This window comes from Vulpes vulpes, chromosome 9, assembly GCF_048418805.1.
Source record: "Vulpes vulpes isolate BD-2025 chromosome 9, VulVul3, whole genome shotgun sequence".
Taxonomy (NCBI): domain Eukaryota; kingdom Metazoa; phylum Chordata; class Mammalia; order Carnivora; family Canidae; genus Vulpes; species Vulpes vulpes.
Genome location: NC_132788.1, coordinates 53,302,456 through 53,326,112, shown reverse-complemented (window position 1 = coordinate 53,326,112; position 23,657 = coordinate 53,302,456). Strand labels below are relative to the sequence as shown.

Sequence of the window (23,657 nt, the reverse complement as noted above, 5' to 3'; positions counted from 1 at the left end):
TTGCTACTTAGTTTAGAACTTAATCATTTGTTTAGACCTCTGTAAAAACTTTCCTGGCCTTCCTGAGATCCAGTCTTCCCTCTCCCATCATCCCTCCCATTATAGATTTTTGACCCTGTTAGTTAATACTTAATTCATGCCTAGAGTTAGAAAGGCCTTTCTAACTGTGACACAAAACCTAGAGCCATTAGAAAGAGATTGGTTGTATGGCAAAACAAATACAGATAAGATAAAATCACATGAGATACATGGCAGAGACATGACAAAAGGAAAAAATTTGCCACGTCTCATTGTAATAACAAAGGACTAATTTTCTTATAATGTAAAGAGTTGCACATTAACAAGACCAAACATTCCAATAGAAACATGAGCAAAAGATATGAATAGTTAACAGAAAATAAAATATAAATGACTCATAAAAATACTCTCATTCACTCAAAATCCAAGTTAGATTTGGTGAAGGAGTAAGGAGAAAGGCACTCCCATACTGCTCATTCTTGGAGTGTAAATTGTAAATTCATCCAGGCCCAAAGAAGGAGTAATTAGGCAATATCAAAATTATAAAGTCATGGGGCATCTGGGTAGCTCCGTCAGCTGGGCATCTGATTTCTGCGAAAGTCATGATCTCAGGGTCCTATGTTTGAGCCCCATGTCAGGTTTTCTGCTAAGTGGAGAGTCAGCTTCAGCATCTCCTCTCTGCCCCTCCCCCTGCTCATGTACACATGCTCTGTATCAAATCTAATACGTGTGTGTGTGTGTATATATATATATATATATATATATATACACACATACATATATATGTGTGTATGTATATGTAAAATATTTATGTGTGTGTATATATATAATCATATAAATTTGATCCAGCAATTCTTTGAGGAACTTTTCAAGTCTGTGCCTGCACACATGCTAATTGATGTATGCTCAAGGTTTTTCATGATAATATTGTTTTTAATAAGAAAAGATGAGATTTACCTGCCCATCTATGATGGAGTAGGTAAATAAATTATACTACAGTAAGGAGGGGTTGTGTGTGACAGGAAAAATCTCTAAGATACATTTTCTTTTTTTTTTATGATTTGATTTTTAAATAATCTCTACACTCAGTGTGGGGCTCGAATTCACAACTGTGACAATCAAGAGTCACATGCTGCACTGACTGACCCAGCCAGACAGCCCTAAGATAGAGTGTTGAGGAAAAAAAGACGCAATATGCGATTCATGGTGTTCTACCATTTATGGGGGGGGAAAAGATACAAAGCAATACATATTATACTTAATTGTGTAAACATAAATAGTTGGAAAGATAGTAAGAAACTAATGGGGAGAGGGAAACTTTACACAGTATGCATTTTATAATTTTTCTTTTTTCTTTAAAGATTTTATTTATTAGAGAGCAGGAGATGGGGGAGGACCAGAGGGAGAGGGAGAAGCAGACTCAAGTTTGACATGAGGCTCCATCCCCGGACCCTGAGATCATGACCTGAGCTGAAGGCAGATGCTTAACCGACTGAGCCACCCCGCATCCCAGTTTTTTTTTTTGCATCCCAATTATAAATTTTGAACTAATATTACCTATTTAAAAACATAGCCAGGATAAATATAAAATAAAATGTCTTTACTGGTTGCTTATCACAAACAGTACCTGACCACCCTCTTCCACTGCCTCTTGAGAGCCTTTAGAATTTGACTTCTGTTTATCTCTTGACTCTACTCCTGTGTCCTTACCTCCAGAATTTACTTCCTTTCTCTGGTTTACAGAGCTTTTTTCTTTCTTTCTTTCTCTCTCTCTCTTTTTTTTTTTTTTTTTTTAGCACATTTCTAATAGAGCTGTGTGTGCTGTCATTCCCATACTTTTGAAAATATAGTTCTTTCGTCCTGGAATGGCTTGCCTAATAGCCCAATGGTCTTTTTATTTTTCTTTAGAGTCTAATCCAAAATAACCTTCTATGAATTCTTACTGTGCTTGTATGACCTATTAATTTTATTTGTATATTATATTGAAATTGTGTTTATATTTCTGCCTCCTCTACTAGCTATAAACATGCTCCGTAAAAGTCCAAGTGTTAAATTAGTGAAGGTGCTTTCATATGTCATTGACAGTGATATAACTGTTATAATCTCAAAAGGTTAAAACTATTTGTACCTTCCATGGGGCAGCCTGGGTGGCTCAGAGGTTTGGCGCCGCTTTCAACCCGGACCCTGATCCCGGAGACCCAGAATCAAGTCCCATGTCGGGCTCCCTGCACAGAACCTGCTTCTCCCTCTGCCAGTGTCTCTGCCTTTCTTTCTGTGTCTGTCATGAATGAATAAATAAATAAATAAATCTAAAAAAACCCAAAACAAACAAAAAAATAAAAAAAAACAGAACTATTTGTACCTTCCAGCCCAACAATTTTTTTTTTCTGGGAATTTTTCCTAAAAAAATAAGCAGAGATGTAACCAAAAATTCATTAGCAAAGATAGTCATTGTGGCCTAATTTATATAATAGGAGGAAGTTATAAATAATTTAAATATCTAATAACAGGGTACTACCTAAGTAATGAATGGGCTCATATGCTCTTAAAATAGTGATGAAGACTATATAATATTACAGTTAAAAGACAACATGTCAAGGTACAGAGCTGTACTGTTGGTTCCAATCTATCTTGTGATCCAAAATGATCAGAACATAGTACAGAACAATAGTAATGATTATTCTCTGGTTTTGTAAGTTTTTCCTGATTTTATTAATTTTATGTTTTGTAATTAGAAAAATAAATGTCATTCCTAAAAAAGATTTTAGAGAGCCACAAGCCTAAGTTTTGTATATTAAAAGTCAAATTTATCTAAATTCTTTTTTTTTTTTTTTTATTCATGAGAGAGAGAAAGAGACAGAGACACAGGCAGAGGGAGAGAAGCAGGCTCCATGCAGGGAGCCCGACATGGGACTCGATCCCAGAACTCCGGGATCACGCCCTGTGCTGAAGGCAGCGCTAAACCACTGAGCCACCCGGGCTGCCCTAAATTTATCTAAATATTTTGATTAATATAAAGAACAATTTTCAGAGAATTCAAAGCATGTATATTCAAGCTAACTTAGTTCAACCTTTCTTTGTCAATTGAGAGGGTGTTAGGGTTTTGTCTCGTGTATCAGGTTTAAGACCTTACTTGTTGACCATACAGACCATAGAAAAGAGTTACAGAAAGATAGTAATTAACCTTTGAGTGCATATACCAAGCACTGTTCAAAGCTTGTATGTAGATATCCAGTTCTTTCACAAGGCAGTAAGATAGGACTTATTATTACCCCTGTTCTTCAGGTTAAGAAACTGAGACTCAAAAGTGAAGTAACTTGTTCAGGGTTGCACAGGAGAAGCCTGGATGCCCGTTGTTAGAGTGGTAGTTAAAAGATTTATTATTATTATGTGGAGGAGACACTGTGAATAAAGACTAACGGGATTTCATGTCTTTGGTTACAGCAGTGATCTGGGTAACATGAGTGTCTGTGTCCTTAGAGCTTTGGGCAGGGGCTTCTGTCAGAGTAGGCAATGCCTAAAACCTAGAACCTTGCATTTAGGGAGGTTCTCTTCATCACTGGAAACTGACTGGGGTCTGGAAATCTTGGTTATTTATTGCTTTGGGTTAACTTTATGAATGATTTCTTGAAGTCTTCTAGATAATGTTCTCCAAGCTTTAAGGAAGAAATCAAGCAAGGATTGAGAGGGCCTGGAGAGAAGTCTTTCTTAAATGACAGCAATGACAAGAGAAAATTGGGCCCACAGTGCTCTGAGACAAGAGGGTCTTGTTAAAGGGAAGGATGATACCTGGAAATGGGGAACCAGCTTCCAAGGAAGCAGCTCCTCTGTTTGGGAGACCTCCCACCTGCACTTTAGACAGTTACGTTATCATGAGACCTCTGGACCCCAGGAAGCACTGAGCCGGCTCCGGGAGCTCTGTCGTCGTTGGCTGAGGCCAGAAGCACGTACCAAGGCCCAGATCCTGGAGTTGCTGGTCCTGGAGCAGTTCCTGAGCATCCTTCCTGGGGAGATTCGGACCTGGGTGCAGATCCATCGTCCTGGGAGCTGTGAGGAGGCCGTGGCCTTGGTAGAGGAGCTACAGAAAGACCTTGATGGACCAGCATTAAAAGTGAGAAAGGGGGAGGGGAGAGATTTGGGATGGAAGGAAGGAGAGAATTAAGGCAGGGTGAGCTGGCCTGGAGGCTGATCCCATAATTTTCATAAATAATTAGTAGCACATTAGCAACCCTAATGCTTATTACAGCAGTTCACGAGCTATTTCAGATCATAGAATATCTACAGAGAAATGGATTTATGATTGGTGTCTTGTTCCTTAATTGAGAATTAGCAAAAAGGCATTGACTGCACTTTGTTCAACTGGTGATGCTTGCTAATGCTGAGTTTGGTTCAATAACCTGAAGAACATAATGTTTCTAAGTGTTCCCCTAAACAGGAGCATATGTATTATTTGTATAAGTCTGTTAGGAATGATGAGGTAAGCCTTGATTATAAAAGGCAGTGAGAAAACAGGACTAAAGCTCTCTAAATCTGGCAGGACCTCCTCATGTGTGCCCCTATTAGGGATTCTGTGGGCCAAGGGATTGGGTTGAGATACTTACTTTTAGAAAGATTTTATATCCTTGACCATTAAATTGGGATCTTAATATATTTCTCAGTGTGTGTATGAGATCTCTTTCTGTCAGTTTGTAGTCCACTAGAAACGTTATATATAAGAAGTCTGAAACAAACTTAGGAGAGGCACCAAGGATGAGCTTGTTTATTTTAATCATAAAAATGAATTTTATTTATTTATAAGAGATTTTATTTATTCATGAGATACTCAGAGAGAGAGGCAGAGACACAGGCAGAGGGAGAAGCAGGCTTCCTGCAGGAAGCCCGATGTGGAACTCAATCCCAGGACCCCAGGATCACGACCTGAGCTGACAGCAGATGCTCAGCTGCTGAGCCCCCCAGGCATCCTCAAAATGAAGAATTTTAGAGCTATATAGTTCTAAAAGCACTAAGCACTAATCCATCCTTATTTGAGAGATAGATAAATGGAGGCTGGATTGCCTTATGTCTGACATTTAGCTAGTAGCAAACATGTGTCTAGACTCTGGTATTCCTTCTGTTGAAGCAGGAAGGGATAATAAAGGGGCAGATAAGTAGAAGAGTATATTGAATCCAAGTCTGATCTAAAACCAGGTCTGAGGCTAAAATCCATACTCTTAATTATTACTGTAATTTCCCTTTCCCTCCTTAGCCCACACCCAGGTCTGGCTTCTGTTTCCATCATTTTGTTCAGTTTCAGTGGGAAAGGCCACCAGTGCCATGAATGGGCTACAGGGCCAGCTTCATTGTTGTCAAGGCAAAGCTTTATTGCTGTTTTGATGTTCCATACTTGAGGTGGGTCTCTTATCTCACAGTTCTTGATTGTGGGCAGAAAGAGGGCCATAGTTGTCAGGTGAGTCTATTTTCTGTAAGTACAAGAAGAGTCAGCTTATTTATTTTGTTTTGCTTATTCCCAGGTTCCAGTTCTTGTTCAGGACCGGGACATTCTTCAGGAGGGGATGAGCACTTCAGGAACTGCAGTTCTTCATGTACCCACTGGCAGCCATATAACAACTGAAATTTGCCAGAATCCTTTTACTGACTCACTCGTGTTCAGTCTCCAGGATGCTCAACATGGTACTTAGCGATCCTGGCTTTGGACTTTGTCCAGGATCTTTATTATGGCTCATCCTCCTACTCACAGTTAGTTTCTTCCTCTCCTCCTGTCTTGTATATGAAACCCTTATGGTACCAAATTCTTTCTTTTGTTCCCCTGTCTGTCCTTTCCTGGATTCCTGTGACCTTTTATCCATTCTTACTGCTCATCTTCTCTTATTCCAGTACTATACCTGGGGGTCACTCAGAAAAACGTTTGTAAGTCATTTTATGGCCACCATTGTCTAGTTCTGGAAGTTCTGGGTCTTTCTGAATTCCCTGTTTGTAGAAGAAACAACACTTGGAGTAGTGGTCAGGAATAGCAGTAATTTCACATGCAGCTTTTTCTCCTTCCTCAGATTCTCCTGCCCCTGAAGCTTCTGCCCTTTCCCAGGAAGAGAACCCAAGAAATCAGTTAATGGCCCTCATGCTCCTAACAGCCCAGCCCCAGGTAAGATTTGCATTCTCTTTCATTCCTAAGGCCCTCCCTGTACTACCAGACTGTGGCTTAGGTGTCCTCTGTTATCCTAGTGTTTGGGGCCCAGTTAGTTCCTGTCTCTATCACAGTCCATGCAATTGGAAGGTAGACTTTATGTGGGGTTTCCTTATGTCTCCTTGATAGCCCTTGCTCACTTCATGGCCTCATAATGTGTCCTTTTGCCAGGAGTGTGAAAGGAACTTTTTGCTAGGGGAGCTCCTGGACATAGATAATCTCACACATACCTATTATTTCAGGAGTTGGTGATGTTTGAGGAGGTGTCCGTATGCTTCACTTCAGAGGAATGGGAGTGTCTGGGCCCGATTCAGAGGGCCTTGTACTGGGATGTGATGTTGGAGAATTATGGAAATGTGACCTCCCTAGGTAAGGACTCTTTCTTCCCATCAATTCTTACCTTTAATTCATCAGCCTTTGTTTTCTGACTATGAAATTAGTATATACTTGTTTTGGAAAACATAGAATATTAGAAGAAAATATAACTTAAACCCACACAAGTTTTTCCTGTATGAGTTTCTTTTTGTTGGCTACATAATTGTGCCGTAATTCAGCCATTTCCTTATTCTAGATAATTTCTGTAATAATCATCTTTCTCTGTACCTAAAGTCTTTATTTCTCATTATTTTTATTAGAAGCAGAGTTACTAGGCCTAAGTGTTTGAATTGTTTTAAGAAGGTTCTTCTGTCATACTGCCAAATTGCTTTCTTTGGTGATCTCTGTCCTCATGGAGAGGTACATAAGAACACTCCTTTTCTTCTGTCTTTATTGGTACTGTGTAGTCCTATTGTTTTAAATTGCTGCTGATACGATTTTTTTTTTAAGTTGTAATATCTTTATTTTCTGGTAGATTTTTATGACTAGTAATAAAGTAAGAACATTTAAAAATATTTAGTAGCCATTTTTGCTTGCAGCAAACATGAAAACATCTCTCATCTGGTGACAGCTGTGGAAATTATGTGAGTCTGCCCCTAAGTAGCTTATCATGGTTTGGTTGATGAGGATAGAAAGAATAAATAAGGCAGAGTAACATAATTAGTATAAGAATGTGATAAACCTTTTGAGATGGAAATGAAGAGGACAAAGCAACCAGTAGCATTCCTGACATTAGGAAAGGCCATTAAAGGAGGTATCTTTGTGTTATTAGACTTTGAAGAAAAAGGTAAGATTTTGTTTGGACAAATATACATTAAAAATTAAGGAATCAACTAATGCACTGATCTGATTTGAACTGAAATACAGATTCATAGCATCAGTTTATGTAGCTATATAGTATTCCATTGTCTATCATGCTTTACGTTGACAGCTTTATGATACTGAATTTCTATTCAAGAACATTACATGCCTTTCCATTTGTTCTGTGCTATTTTTATATTTCAGGCCTATTTTTAAATTGTCTTCATCTGGAATTTGCATATTTCAGGTTATGTTGAATCTTTGGAATTGGAATATTTTCTTTTTTTTTTTTTTTTTAAGATTTTATTTATTCACAAGAGACACAGGGTAGGGGGTGGGCAGAGATACGGGCAGAGGGAGAAGCAGGCTTCCTGCAGGGAGCCCGATGTGGGACTCAGTCCCCAGAACTCCAGGATCATGCTCTGAGCCGAAGGCAGATGTTTAACTGCTGAGCCACCCAGGTGTCTCATGAATTGGAGTATTTTCTGAAGTTTTCTAATTGACTAGGGTGCACATATATGAAAATATTATGTTTTGGTATGTTGCAACCTTATTATTTTATCGCCTACAGTAATTTATATTGTATATTTTTATACTTAATGAGAATATATCTCTTACTATCTCAGATGTGCTGATAATGGGCCAAACATTCTGCAGATTTTATATTTTAACACGTTACCAAACTGCTTTCTCCCAGTGATGTACCAACTAACTTACTTTCCCATAAAGAGAGCAAAAGGGAGCCCATTTCCCTTATATATGCTTATGATTTGGTTAGTGTTTTAAATCTCTGCTGGGTAGATGAAATACTATTATTTGTTTTTCATTTCATTGATTATTAGTGTGGTCAGAATCTTTTCACGTTTATTGGTCATTTCACTCGTACTCATATCCTTTCTGCATATTAATTTTATTTATGAGAGCTGCCAAGCCTTTGTCAAGTATTGCATATGTTTTTCCCAATTGTTTGCATTTCAATGTTATTTATGAATTGTTATTTTTAAGCCTTAGGAAATTTTTTATGTAGTATTAAACTTAGCAGTATTTTACTTTATGGTCTTTTGTGGTCTTCTTTTCAGTAAAATTATTTTTAATTATTAATTTATTGTTAAGATTTTATTTAGCAGGAGAGTGTCCAAGCGGCGGGGGGAGGGGCAGAGAGAGAGAATCTCTTTTTATTTTTTATTGTTTTTAAAGATTTTGTTTATTCACGAGAGACACAGCAAGAGAGGCAGAGACACAGGCAGAGGGAGAAGCAGGCTCCATGCAGGGAGCCTGATGTGGGACTCGATCCCAGGACCCCAGGATCACGCTCTATGCCGAAGGCAGGTGCTTGACCACTGAGTCACCCAGGCGTCCCAAGAGAGAGGATCTCAAGCAGACTCCACAGTGAGCACAGAGCCTGATACGGGGCTTGATCCCATGACCCTGAGATCATTACCAAGCCAAAATCTAGAGTCAGATGCTTAACTGACTGAGCCACTGAGGCACCCTAGTAAAATAATAATTATTATTATTTTAAAGATTTTATTTATTTACTCATGAGAGACAGAGAGAGAGAGAGAGAGAAAAGCAGAGACATAGGCAGAGGGAGAAGCAGGCTCCATGCAGGGAGCCTGACGTGGGACTTGATCCCAGGTCTCCAGGATCATGCCCTCGGCTGAAGGCAGCACTAAACCGCTGAGCCACCCAGGCTGCCCAAGATTATTATTATTTTTAATCACTTGTATTTTTTTCAGATATTTTCATTGTTTCAATTTTACATTTAAGCTTCAGTCCATCTAAAATTTATTTTCATATATAGAATGACATACAAATCCAGTTAGTTTATTTTTTAACCCAAGTGGCTTTTAGTAGTTGTAATGCTATTTACTCAGTAATCCATCTTTTCTAAGAATTTAGAAGTAGGTTTGATGAATAAATTAGTGAATTTTATGATAAACCCTCATCATGTATCCATATAACTCATGCTGTAAGCCAGAATAAAGTCTAGATGGGTCTAAGAGTTGAACCAAAGGAAAAAAAAAAGGAAAAGAAGAAAATGGAATTGCTTATTTAGTCTAGCTGTTTAAGGAAACAAAAGTTTGAATCAACTTTAATAAATAAGATATGCTTCAACTGCAGTGTTGTTGGGACTTTAGTAAGTTGGTACCTAGGTGCTTATGCCCTTTGACCTAGTGGTTTTCATTTGAGGAGGACACCTTAAGTAAATGTTTCAGAAAGAGGGAAGTAAATAATATGTCTAGGGATAGTACCAGAAAAATATTTATAATGGTTAAAAGTTGGGGCCGACTAAATTCCCCAAGATAAGGTACTAAGCAAACTATGGTGTTTGACCTGGAGTATACTATGACACTATCAAATATGACAATTCTCTATTCTCAATTTCCATGCATTGATAAACTATTTGGAGAAAAGCAGAATTCTCAGCTGGCTTGCACACATTGTTTCAGTGTGTAAAAGATTTATATATCTTTATTTAAGAGATTGGAATAGAATTTGAAGGAAATTCGAGAAATATTGAGTACTTCCCATAAGTTAATCTTAGTTCCTGCCTTCAACATTCAAGTTGGAGTGGTAGACATTTATACTAATTGTTACAATACAGTGTGACAAATGCTATATATAATACATGGTACACAACTGTGGGAACGCATAGGAGCTTGGGATGGTAGAAGGATTGGGAGATTGGGGGCAGTGGTGGGTGACTAAGGGAAAGATTTACAGAGGGCTGACTTTCTATTTTAATAACAATTTTATTGAGATTTAATTCATGTACTTTATAAATCACCCATTTAAAGGTTACAGTGTAGTGGTTTGTTAGTGTATACACAGAGCTCTGTGACTATCACTATGATTAATTTTAGAATAGTTCATCTCCCCCAAAAAGAAGCCTTGTACTGTATAGCAATCATATTCATTTCACCCAGCTACACCTCCAACCCAGCCCTAGGCAACCACTAATCTGCTATCTCTCTAGATCTGTATATTCTATGGACATTTTACATAAATGAAATCATACAGTCTGTGGTCTTTTGTGACTGCTTTTACTTAGCACAATGTTGTCAAGATTCATCCATGTTGTAGCATGTATTAATACTTTATTCCTTTTAATGCTGAATACTTTCTTGTGTGTATATATCACATTCTATTGATTCATCAGTTGATGGACATTTAAAAATGTTGTATCCACCTTTGAGCTATAGAAATAACGCTGCTGTGAATAATTGTACAGAAGTTTTTCTGTGGTTTTATGGTTTCATTTCTCTTGGATATATACCAAGGAGTGGAGTAGCTGGGTCTTCTGTGAAAAGATTCACGACAGTTGTGCTTTGGTTTCTAAAAGGAAATAAAACTTTATTATTATTATTATTATTATTATTATTATTATTATTGAAACAGAAAAGGAAAGGAGAGCAATAATAAGCAGTAAATGAAAACAAGACAGAATTACATCCCATTAGGTACTTAAAACATACAACCTCATTAGCTTGGGAAGCCCCATGGAGACAGCGTGGCTTCCATATTGAGAGGCTTGGGCAGAGCATCCTCCCTTCAGGTCAGACTTCCAACTGACCATCCCCATAAGGGCCATAGTTAAAGGGCAAATGATGGGATTTGATGTTATTATTATTTTTTTAATGATTTTATTTATTTATTCATGAGAGACTCACATTGAGAGAGAGAGGCAGAAACATAAGCAGAGGGAGAAGCAGGCTCCTCGCAGGGAGTCTGATGTAGGACTTCATCCTGGACTCAAGGATCACACTCTGAGCCGAAGACAGGTGCTCAACTGCTGAATCACCCAGGCATCCCATGGAGTTTTATGTTAGACATTTTTTTTTTGCTTATGTGCAGTTTGGAGTAAGCTGCATTTCTATGTTACCATCTTTTTATATTTTCAAGGAGCCTGGGCTGTGTGTCTGTGTCCCCTCCCAGGTTACATTCCTGGGGGCCAGCCTCCCTAGAGCAGGAGGGAATATGAAATAAGATTTATAACTTTTGGAATCCAGAAGGGCCAGTTCTGACCTAGATGTCAGATAATATATATTAAGTAACAAGGCTCCCAAGGTTATTCACACAGCATGAATCTCACAACACTCATTAGCCTGCCTGCCTATACGCAGGTCTAGATGACTGGTTATGTAGGACAAATAACGGGAACATCCATCCGTATAAAACACTGGGTAACTCTTTGTTTAATCATATAAGGAATTGACAGACTGTTCCAAAGTTGCTGCATTATTTTGCACTCTCACCAGTAGTGTATGTATAAGGGTTCCAATTTCTCCAGCTCTTTCTTTTTTAAATATTTATTTGAGAGAAAGAGAGCACAAGAAAGGAGGAGGAGGATCAGAGGGAGAAGTAGACTTCCCACTCAGTCAGATGTGGTGCTTGAACCTGGGACTCCAGGATCATGACCTGATCCAAAGGCAGATGCTTAACGGACTGAGGCACCCAAGTACTGTCCAGTTTCTCTAGGTCTTTCCCAGCATTTATTAATACTCTTTATAGCCATCCTAGTGGGTCTAAGAAGATATCATTGTGGTTTTCATTTGCATTTCCCTGATGGCTGAAGATGTTATGCAACTTTTCATGTGCTTATTGACTGTATATCTTTGAAGAAATGTTTTTTCAGATTCTTTGCCTATATTTTAATTGGGTTGTCTTTTTATTGTTGAGTTGTGGGGTTTGATGTATTTTAGATACAAATATGAGACTTTCATGTATTTTCTCCCATTCTGCGTGTCTTTTCATTCTCTCAGTGAAATCCTTTAACCACAAAACTTACTAATTTTGATTAATTTCTTTTTTATAGAAAAGTAAGATTTATTTACAAGCTTCTTTTTTAGTTATTAATTACACAATTAGCACATGATTACATTCTCTGTGAAATATAAAATATTATAGGAAGATATGTCTCATTTCACTTTCCCTTGATATTTTTAGGCCTTTGAAAATTCATTTTTTGTGTGTGGATGTACATATAATTATGTATATTTTTTACATATATGATGTTATATATATTTTTGTAACTCATTTTAAGAAGAGAATATCACTAATATATATCATTTTTTGCCTTATGTATTTTTTGAATTTCAATTCAATCTGTTTCAAAAGTATTAATAATTTATCAGTTGTGTATAATACCTAGTGCTCATCACCCAGTGACCCCAGCCCCCACCTACCTCCCCTTCAGTAATCCTCAGTTTGTTTCCCAAAGTTAAGGGTGTCTCATGATTTCTCTCTCTGATTTCTTCCCATTTAGTTTTCTTTCCCTTCCCTTATGATCCTCTGCACTGTTTTATATTCTGCATATGAGTGAAATACTATATAAGTGTCTTTCTCTGATTGACTTATTTTAAGAAACTATTGCCTAATTCAAGGTCATGGAGATTTATGTCTGTTTTCTTCTAAGAGTTTTATAGTTTCAGTTCTCAGGTTAAGTATTTTGATCCATCTTGATTCATTTTTGTATGTGGTGTAAGTAAAGATTGACCTTCATTCTTTCTATGTCTCAGCACCATTCCACTATCTCAGCACCATTTTTCCCCCCATTGAATTGTTTTGATACCCTTTTGAAAATCAATTAACCATAAATGTGAAGGCTTATTTCTGGACTCTAAATTCTGTTCCTTTGATTATATGTCTATCCTTAATGTCAGTGGCACCCTGTCATTTTTTTTTCACCCTGTGTTATTGCTGTTGCTTTGAAGTACATTTTAAAATCAGGAAGGGTTAGACCTGGGTGGCTCAGCAGTTGAGTGTCTGCTTTTGGCTCAAGGCGTGATCCAGGGATCCGGGATCGAGTCCCACATTGGGCTCCCTGCATGGAGCCTGCTTCTCCCTCTGCCTGTGTCTCTGCCTCTCCCTTTCCATGTCTTCATGAATAAATAAATTAAAATCTTTTTAAAAAATGAAATAAAATAAAATCAGGAAAGGTGAGCCCTTCAATTGTGTTCTTCTTTTTCAGTATGTTTTAACTATTCTAGCCTTGTTGAGTTTCCATCTCAATTTTAGGATTAGATTGTCAATTTCTGTGAAGAAGCCAGTGAAATTATGATAGGGATTGCGCTGAATTTGTAGATTCATGTGGGGATCATTGCCATATTAACAATTTTTAAATCTTCCAGTCCATGAACATGGGATACGTTTTCTTTTATTTAGTCTTTAAATTCATTCAAAATGTTTCATAGTTTTCAGAGTATAAGTTTTGTACTTCTTTTTAACATTTATTCCTAAGTCTTTTATTCTTTTTTTATGCTGTTATTTCTTAATTTACTTTTAGGATTGTTTAGTGCTATTGTGTATAAATGCCACTATTTTTTGTTTGTTGATCTTCTGTCCTGCATCCTTGCTCTACTTACTTAATTCTAGCAGTTTTTTTTTTAATAATAAATTTATTTTTCATTGGTGTTCAATTTACCAACATACAGAATAACACCCAGTGCTCATCCTGTCAAGTGCCCCCCTCAGTGCCCGTCACCCATTCCCCCCACCCCCCGCCCTCCTCCCCTCCACCACCCCTAGTTCGTTTCCCAGAGTTAGGAGTCTTTATCTTCTGTCTCCCTTTCTGATATTTCCCACACATTTCTTCTCCCTTCCCTTATATTCCCCAAATGAATGAGAACATACAATGTTTGTCCTTCTCCGATTGACTTACTTCACTCAGCATAATACCTACCAGTTCCATCCACGTCGAAGCAAATGGTGGGTATTTGTCGTTTCTAATGGCTGAGTAATATTCCATTGTATACATAGACCACATCTTCTCTATCCATTCATCTTTCGATGGACACCGAGGCTCCTTCCACAGTTTGGCTATTGTGGACATTGCTGCTAGAAACATCGGGGTGCAGGTGTCCCGGCGTTTCATTGCATCTGTATCTTTGGGGTAAATCCCCAACAGTGCAATTGCTGGGTCGTAGGGCAGGTCTATTTTTAACTCTTTGAGGAACCTCCACACAGTTTTCCAGAGTGGCTGCACCAGTTCACATTCCCACCAACAGTGTAAGAGGGTTCCCTTTTCTCTGCATCCTCTCCAACATTTGTGGTTTCTTGCCGTTAATGTTCCCCATTCTCACTGGCGTGAGGTGGTATCTCATTGTGGTTTTGATTTGTATTTCCCTGATGGCAAGTGATGCAGAGCATTTTCTCATGTGTGTGTTGGCCATGTCTATGTGTTCCTCTGCGAGATTTCTGTTCATGTCTTTTGCCCGTTTCATGATTGGATTGTTTGTTTCTTTGGTGTTGAGTTTAACAAGTTCTTTATAGATCTTGGAGACTAGCCCTTCATCTGATACGTCATTTGCAAATATCTTCTCCCAGGCTGTAGGTTGTCTTTTAGATTTGTTGACTGTATCCTTTGCTGTGCAAAAGCTTCCTATCTTGATGAAGTCCCAATAGTTCATTTTTGCTTTTGTTTCTTTTGCCTTCATGGATGTATCTTGCAAGAAGTTACTGTGGCCGAGTTCAAAAAGGCTGTTGCCTGTGTTCTCCTCTAGGATTTTGATGGAAAAGACCCCCGAATAGCCAGGGGAATTTTAAAAAAGAAAACCATAGCTGGAGGCATCACAATGCCAGATTTCAGGTTGTACTACAAACCTGTGGTCATCAACACAGTGTGGTACTGGCACAAAAACAGACACATAGATCAATGGGACAGAATAGAGAACCCAGAAGTGGACCCTGAACTTGATGGTCAACTAATATTCAATAAAGCAGGAAAGACTCTCCACTGGAAGAAAGACAGTCTCTTCAAAAGATGGTGCTGGGAAAATTGGACATCCACATGCAGAAGAATGAAACTAGACCACTTCCTTGCACCATACACAAAGATAAACTCAAAATGGATGAAAGATCTACATGTGAGACAAGATTCCATCCAAATCCTAGAGGAGAACACAGGCAACAGCCTTTTTGAACTCGGCCACAGTAACTTCTTGCAAGATACATCCATGAAGGCAAAAGAAACAAAAGCAAAAATGAACTATTGGGACCTCATCAAGATAAGAAGCTTTGCACAGCAAAGGATACAGTCAACAAATCTAAAAGACAACCTACAGCCTGGGAGAAGATATTTGCAAATGACGTATCAGATGAAGGGCTAGTCTCCAAGATCTATAAAGAACTTGTTAAACTCAACACCAAAGAAACAAACAATCCAATCATGAAACGGGCAAAAGACATGAACAGAAATCTCGCAGAGGAACACATAGACATGGCCAACACACACATGAGAAAATGCTCTGCATCACTTGCCATCAGGGAAATACAAATCAAAACCACAATGAGATACCACCTCACGCCAGTGAGAATGGGGAACATTAACAAGGCAGGAAACCACAAATGTTGGAGAGGATGCAGAGAAAAGGGAACCCTCTTACACTGTTGGTGGGAATGTGAACTGGTGCAGCCACTCTGGAAAACTGTGTGGAGGTTCCTCAAAGAGTTAAAAATAGACCTGCCCTACGACCCAGCAATTGCACTGTTGGGGATTTACCCCAAAGATACAGATGCAATGAAACGCCGGGACACCTGCACCCCGATGTTTCTAGCAGCAATGTCCACAATAGCCAAACTGTGGAAGGAGCCTCGGTGTCCATCGAAAGATGAATGGATAGAGAAGATGTGGTCTATGTATACAATGGAATATTACTCAGCCATTAGAAACGACAAATACCCACCATTTGCTTCGACGTGGATGGAACTGGTAGGTATTATGCTGAGTGAAGTAAGTCAGTCGGAGAAGGACAAACATTGTATGTTCTCATTCATTTGGGGAATATAAATAATAGTGAAAGGGAATAGCAGGGAAGGGTGAAGAAATGTGTGGGAAATATCAGAAAGGGAGATAGAACATAAAGACTCCTAACTCTGGGAAACGAACTAGGGATGGTAGAGAGGGAGGAGGGTGGTGGGTGGGGGTGAATGGGTAATGGGCCCTGAGGGGGGCACTTGACAGGATGAGCACTGGGTGTTATTCTGTATGTTGGTAAATTGAACACCAATAAAAAATAAATTTAAAAAAATAAAAATAAAAAATATTTTAAAAAATAGCAATTTCACATTTTACAATATTTGAGAATGTTGGAGTAGAAAGGGACTAGCAATTTACTAGTGCAGCCACATCATTTTATAGATATGTTCATTTTTTTAAGAAATCTGATTTTTTTCATTCTGTATTTCTTCTTATATATATATATTTTAAATTTTATTTATTTATTTTAGAGAGAGAACAAATGGAGGGAGAGAGACAAGCAGACTCCATGCGGAGTGCAGAGCCTAACATGGGGCTTAGTCTCACAACCCTGAGATCCTGACCTGGGCTGAAATCAAGAATCCGATACTTGGGATACCTGGGTAGCTCAGCACTTGAGCATCTACCTTTGGCTCAGGGCGTGATCCCGGGGTCCTGGGATCGAGTCGCACATCGGGCTCCCTGCAGGGAGCCTGCTTCTCCCTCTGCCTGTGTCTCTCTCTCTCTGTCTCTCATGAATAAATAAATAAAATTTTAAGAAATGAATAACGAATCAGATACGTAAACAGCTGAGCCACCTAGGCATCCCTCTTCATTTTTATATTTAACTGAATCTAAGTCAGTCTTGATGTTTTCCATTTCTCACCTTTAAAAGGAATAGTCGTAGTTACCGATGAATTCTAAACATTAAGTTGCTTTTTCATAGATTTTTTTCCCCTATAGGTTACTTGCTTTCAAGTAATTAAATGTTTATGCACTTGACTCTTCAAAAATAAAAGATTATTTTAGGGTCCTTAGGTATATTTTCTCTCCATTAGAGTTCCCATCTTCCTAGCATGAAGAAGATAAAGAGTTCTTTATAAGCCCAGTGATTCTCTATTCTGTCCAACATCCTGAGCCTCATGTCTGAACCACCTACACATGATCATACGTTCCTTCTCTGGTTCTTCCTTGCATCTGTTTACTCAACATCATTTACATTTTTACATCTTTTATTTCTTGAAGACAAAGAGCTTAGAAGTGTCTAAGTGAGTTCTCTGTTAATATATTTACAACCTTGTCAGTGTAGTATTCTGCTTTGTACTTTGATTTAATGAAAAGTGTCTTTTTGTATTCATATAAATGCAATTCATTTGAATATTTTAAAGTCATATGAAGATCTTATTCTCACTGACACAGGTACATGGTAACATTTGCATTTTTAATTCCTTTTACCAGAATGGGAGACCATGACTGAGAATGAGGAGGTGACACCAAAGCCAACCATTTCTCAAAGAGCTGATTCTCAGAAAGGAACATTCAAAAGACTTCAAGGAAGTGTCCCCCAGACCCTTGATTTTGAGGAAGCGTGTGAATGGCAAGTTTTGGCAAGTTATTGGGGAACTAAAACAGGGGAAAGAGATACTCTGAAGAATGTTCCTCTCTGTGAACGAGATAAGAAGAAAAGGACTCTACCAGAAAAACGAGGACAGAAGTGGAAGGAATTTGGAGAAAGCTTGACTTTAGGTTCAGCTCTTTCTGAAAGTTTAATAGCTACTGAAGGAAAGAAGTTTTATAAATGTGATATATGTTATAAACATTTCAATAAAATCTCCCATCTTATAAACCATCGGCGAATCCACACTGGTGAGAAACCTCATAAATGTAAGGAATGTGGAAAAGGCTTCATTCAGCGCTCAAGCCTTTTAATGCATTTACGAAACCATTCTGGGGAGAAACCTTATAAATGTAATGAATGTGGGAAAGCCTTTTCTCAAAGTGCTTATCTTCTGAACCATCAGAGAATTCACACTGGGGAGAAGCCTTATAAATGCAAGGAGTGTGGAAAGGGCTTCTATAGGCACTCGGGCCTTATTATACATCTAAGGCGCCATTCTGGGGAGAGACCTTATAAATGTAATGAGTGTGGGAAAGTTTTCTCTCAGAATGCTTACCTCATTGACCATCAGAGGCTCCACAAAGGGGAAGAACCTTATAAATGTAACAAGTGTCAGAAAGCTTTCATTCTGAAGAAGAGCCTCATTCTGCACCAGAGAATCCACTCTGGGGAAAAACCCTATAAATGTGAGGAGTGTGGAAAAACCTTTGCTCAGACCACTTACCTTGTTGACCATCAGCGGCTCCACAGTGCAGAGAACCCATACAAATGTAAAGAATGTGGAAAAGTTTTCATTCGAAGCAAAAGCCTCCTCTTACACCAGAGAGTACACACAGAAAAGAAGACTTTTGGTTGTAAAAAATGTGGGAAGATTTTCAATTCAAAGTCAAATCTCATTGACCATAAGAGGATGCATAGCAGAGAGAAGCCGTATAAATGTAGTGAATGTGGGAAAGCCTTCACTCAGAGTGCTTACCTTTTTGACCACCAGAGACTCCACAATGGAGAGAAACCTTACGAATGTAATGAATGTGGGAAAGTTTTCATTCTAAAAAAAAGCCTCATTTTACATCAGAGGTTCCATACTGGAGAGAATCTCTATGAATGTAAAGACTGTGGTAAGGTCTTTGGTTCTAACAGAAACCTCATTGACCACGAGAGACTACACAATGGGGAAAAGCCATATGAATGTCGAGAGTGTGGGAAAACTTTCATCATGAGCAAAAGTTTCATGGTTCATCAGAAACTACATACACAGGAGAAATCCTACAAATGTGAGGATTGTGGGAAGGCTTTTAGTTATAATTCAAGCCTGCTTGTACATCGGAGAATCCACACTGGAGAAAAGCCCTTTGAATGCAGTGAGTGTGGAAGAGCTTTCAGTTCTAACAGAAACCTCATTGAACATAAGAGAATCCACAGTGGTGAGAAACCCTATGAGTGTAATGAATGTGGTAAATGCTTCATTTTGAAGAAGAGCCTCATTGGACATCAGAGGATTCACACAAGGGAAAAATCTTACAAATGCAGTGACTGTGGGAAAGTCTTCAGTTACCGTTCAAACCTTATAGCCCATCAAAGAATCCACACTGGTGAAAAGCCCTATGCATGTAATGAGTGTGGGAAAGGCTTTACTTACAACAGAAACCTTATTGAACATCAAAGAATTCACAGTGGGGAAAAAACCTATGAATGTCATATATGTAGAAAAGTTCTTACCTCTAGTAGAAATCTTATGGTACATCAAAGAATCCACACTGGAGAAAAGCCTTATAAATGTAATGAGTGTGGTAAAGACTTCAGTCAGAATAAAAACCTGGTTGTGCATCAGAGGATGCACACTGGGGAAAAACCATATGAGTGTGAGAAGTGTAGAAAATCTTTTACTTCTAAGAGGAATTTAGTTGGCCACCAGAGGATCCATACAGGGGAAAAACCATATGGGTGTAATGATTGTAGTAAAGTTTTTAGGCAGAGAAAAAACCTTACTGTACATCAGAAAATTCATACAGATGGAAAACTCTGTGAATGTGAAGAGTCTGAAAAAGAATTCTCTCAGATTTCAAACCTTCATCTTCAACAGGAAGTCCATAGTGTGGAGGAATTCTCTTGGCTCCAAAATGCCACTGAGTCCAAGACAGATTCAGAAAATCTAATGTCATTTGTAAAATGAGATAGAATCTCTGCCTATCTAACTGTTAGACAAACGGTATATTTGGTCCTTGCAAGGAAAAAAATTCATGATTGACCCTTTTGTAGACAAATGACTTGCATGTGAAAGTTAATCTAGACTTTCAAGACTACAAAAACATAAAGCAAATTCTAGGTAAAGAATACTATATTCCAAACCATTTATTATGACTCTGGAAAGGGACCTTAGAGCAATTGAAGACTGAAGAAACTTATGAGATGTAATGATGTAGATGTAAATGATAGCAAAATATCTTTGTATTAAAAATGGACATTGTTTCTGAAAATGTGTATATTATACCTTTTAAAAATAGTGTCACTACTATAAAAAGTCTCTATTGACCATATGATTGAGACATGTCAGACAGGAGTTGAGGGGGCAAGAGTCTGCTGTTTGTGGACAACTTAAGACTACTAAATTGGGAGTTAGAAGACCTAGGTTTAGGGCCTAGCTCTTTCTCTTACTAGCCATGTGTTGTTAAGTCAGCTCAAGGCCTCCGTTTCTCTGTCAGTCAAATGTAGACATAATGCCTACCTCAAAGGGTTTGAGGATTAAGTGAAAGGACATTTGTGAAATAATTTAGTTGTCAATAAAGTTGGGTGAAAGATATGGTCAGAATCTAGAACATGATGATGTTTGTTCAGTATGTCAATATTAGGGTTCTGGGAACCTCATAAATACTCCTTTTTTATAGTAAGAGAATGGTGGATAGCTAACTTTGGATTTAATAGTCTAAGACTATTAAATATAGCTTTCAGAATTTTTATGGTATTAGTAGATAATATACATAGTTTGTTTTGATGGTAAAATGCTGGCTTATTATGGAAAAACAATATTATGTCCAGCTGTTAACACTGATGCCAAAGAAAACTATTTTTCAACCTGAATATTTGAAACCTAGCAGATCTAGAATATCAAAATGGAAGGACAGTCCTATGTTGCTTTCCTTGTTCATAGGGGGAAAAAAGTCCTTAATCCCATCCCGAGCTGTTGATCTCTGCTACTATTACTGAAAAGTTCTAATCGACATTTCACCATTACATACGAAAGCTTGGTACTCAAGAAATAACATTCTTCTCCAGTACTCAACTTACTACCTAAGTTTCACCCGGAACCAAGGTCTTAAAGCTCTGATTTAATCAATTCAGAATCCACCTCTGTGATCAGGCCCATTCCTCTGAACCAATCATTCATTCAGTCTGTGCTTTTTGTACATTTGATACTTCATTCATCCTATATTATTGCGTTGCTTATTTTATATTGTAATTCTCAAAACTCCCTATTCTGCAGCTGGATCATAAATGCCTTAGTATCAGGATTGTGTTTCTAATAGTAGTGGTGAACTGATGTGTAGATAAATGTTACTAATTCAACCCCAGAGTTCCTTGAGGGCTGGTTCCTCATTAGACTGAAAGGTACACACAAGAGTGAAAATTGGAAAGGCCCAAGATTTAAAATCTTAAGACTTGGGTGTAAGTCAGCTTCTGCTACTTTGCTTGGACAGATGCCTTCATTTCTTGGAGCCTTGATTTTCTCATCTGTACAACAGGAGGGAGAATACCTTACAAAGTTGTTATGAGGTAATGAATATGGAGATGCTTTATATCTGTGCTATAGGAGAATCACTACAGATTATGTAATTACAAAGGGAAAGATGTACTTTAACAGTGGAGAGGCTGGCATTCACCTCTTAACCAGTTAAACTATAACATCACTAAGACTGAGACAGCCTACGTTATGTGCCTCATATGATGCAATAAGCCAAAAGTGTAACCTGAATTTTTTCAAGCTTTGTAGACCTAATTGCCAGTTTACAGGAGATACAGGAGGCAGAGGAACAAGATAAATTGACACCATGAGAAACAAGTTTAGAACATGGGATATTGTATAAGAAAACTGCACTAGATTCTTAAAAAATATGAAAAAGGGAAGGGTGGTAATTGTTGATAGTGGATGAATATTGGGAGTTCATTGTATTCATCTCTGCTTTTGTATATGTATTAAAGTTTCCAGAATGAAAGGTATAAAAAGTGAATGAGGAAGGTTGTTCTTAAAAAATATTAAAGAGCCATAAGACACTAAGAGCCAGAAATAGACTCACACAAGTGCTCAATTGGTTTATGGCAAAGATACAAGAGCAATTCAGTAAAAGAGGGATAGCCTTTTCAAAAAATGCTGCTGGTGCAACTGGAATATCCATAGGCAAATATACATAAATATATACATATATAGTCAAGAGCTAGGCCTAAGCAAGAACTCTTAAACTTATATATGAAAAGCAGCCTCCATAAAAGGAAAAATGATAAATTGAACCTTATCACAATGAAAATAACTTGCTCTGCAAAAACAAAACAAAACCAAAAAACCCTTAAAAGTGATTACAGACTTGGGGAAAATACTTGTAAATCATATATCCAGCAAGATTTGTATCTAGACTATATATCTCAAAACTCAACAATAAGATTCAAGTAGAAAATGAGCGAAAGACATGTAAAGACTTTCACTGAAATATAGATAGCAAATAAACAAATGACAAGATGTTTACCGTCACTAACCCTTAGGGTTTAAAATCACAGCACATCTATCAGAGTAGCTTAAAAAAAAAAAATAAATCTTGGCAAGGGTGCAGAGAAACTGGATCTTATATGTTGCTGGAACTGTTAAATGGTACAGCCACTCTGGAGAAAAAGTTTGGCAGTTTCTTAAAAAACCAAACACGCACCTATGTTATGACCCAGTATTTGTACTCCTGTATGTGACTGTTTATAGCACTTACAAGTGTCTGTAAGGAACCCAAATAGCCTCAACAAGTGGCCAAAATAGTTTTTTATCTATACCATGAATACTTATTACTGTGCAATAAAACGAATGACCCATTGCTCCAATGAAAAGTAGAATTTCAAGAAAATTATGCTGATTAAAAATCCAATCTTGAAAGGTATTATGTATGATTCTATCTATATAATACTCTAAAATGACAAAACTATATAGAGATGAAAGGTTAGTGGTTGCCAGAGCTTGGGGGTGGTGGGCGGGGACTGGTGGGAGAGGGAGGGTAGCACTTATCAAGGTCTTTGTGATGTTGAACAGTTGTGTATCTTGATTGTGGTAGTGGTCACACAAATACGTGAGAAAGGTAGAAGTAGGTGTGAGTGGAAGTCTACACAAATATTATACCAGTATCAATTTCCTGATTTTTATATTAAGCGATAATTATGTAGGTTGTACCTGTTGAGGGAAACTGGAGGCAGGATTATTACCTTTCCAACTTCCTGTGAATTGTTAAATTCGAAATAAAAGGTAAAATATGACCCTAAAAAAGCCATAACCAAATGCACTGTGTGAAACTGATTTGGAAGAACAAAATTATGAAATACGTTTTAGGACAGTTGGGGAGATTTGATATCGTCGGATATTAGATGGTATTATGGAATTGTTCATTTTCTTACCGATATGTAATGGTGGTATAGCGTTTGGAGAATATTTATTAAAGGATGCATTTGAAGTATTTCGCATGAAGTGTTTTGATGTTTACAATTTTCAAAAATATTTTAGTATATATAGAAAGATGGCAAATGTAGCCGAGTGTTGAGTCCAGGTGGAGGAAACAGGTATTAATGGTACCATTCTGTACCGTTTGAATTTTCTTTTCTTTTTCCTTTTTCCTTTTTTTTTTTTTTTTTTTTTTTGTATTTTCAAAATAAAACGTTTGGGGCAAAATTATCAGGGCTTT

At 37.8% G+C, this 23,657-nt stretch overlaps 1 protein-coding gene across 4 annotated transcripts in view; it reads left to right on the top strand.

Annotated features, from left to right (window-relative positions):
* Positions 1–23,432, top strand: part of ZNF197 (zinc finger protein 197) — a 42,908-nt gene extending 19,476 nt beyond the window's left edge. For 3 of the 4 annotated variants that reach the window (XM_072720107.1, XM_072720106.1, XM_072720108.1), the window contains 5 exons: positions 3,652–4,129; positions 5,529–5,688; positions 6,066–6,157; positions 6,442–6,568; positions 17,574–23,432. In XM_072720107.1, the coding sequence (XP_072576208.1) occupies positions 3,731–4,129; positions 5,529–5,688; positions 6,066–6,157; positions 6,442–6,568; positions 17,574–19,906 (3,111 nt within the window). In that variant the 5' untranslated portion in view covers positions 3,652–3,730 and the 3' untranslated portion in view covers positions 19,907–23,432. Of the gene's footprint in view, positions 1–3,651; positions 4,130–5,528; positions 5,689–6,065; positions 6,158–6,441; positions 6,569–7,113; positions 7,159–17,573 lie in introns of all 4 variants that reach the window. The other variant, XM_072720109.1, reaches the window with a different exon arrangement.
* Positions 23,433–23,657: the final 225 nt, after the last annotated feature.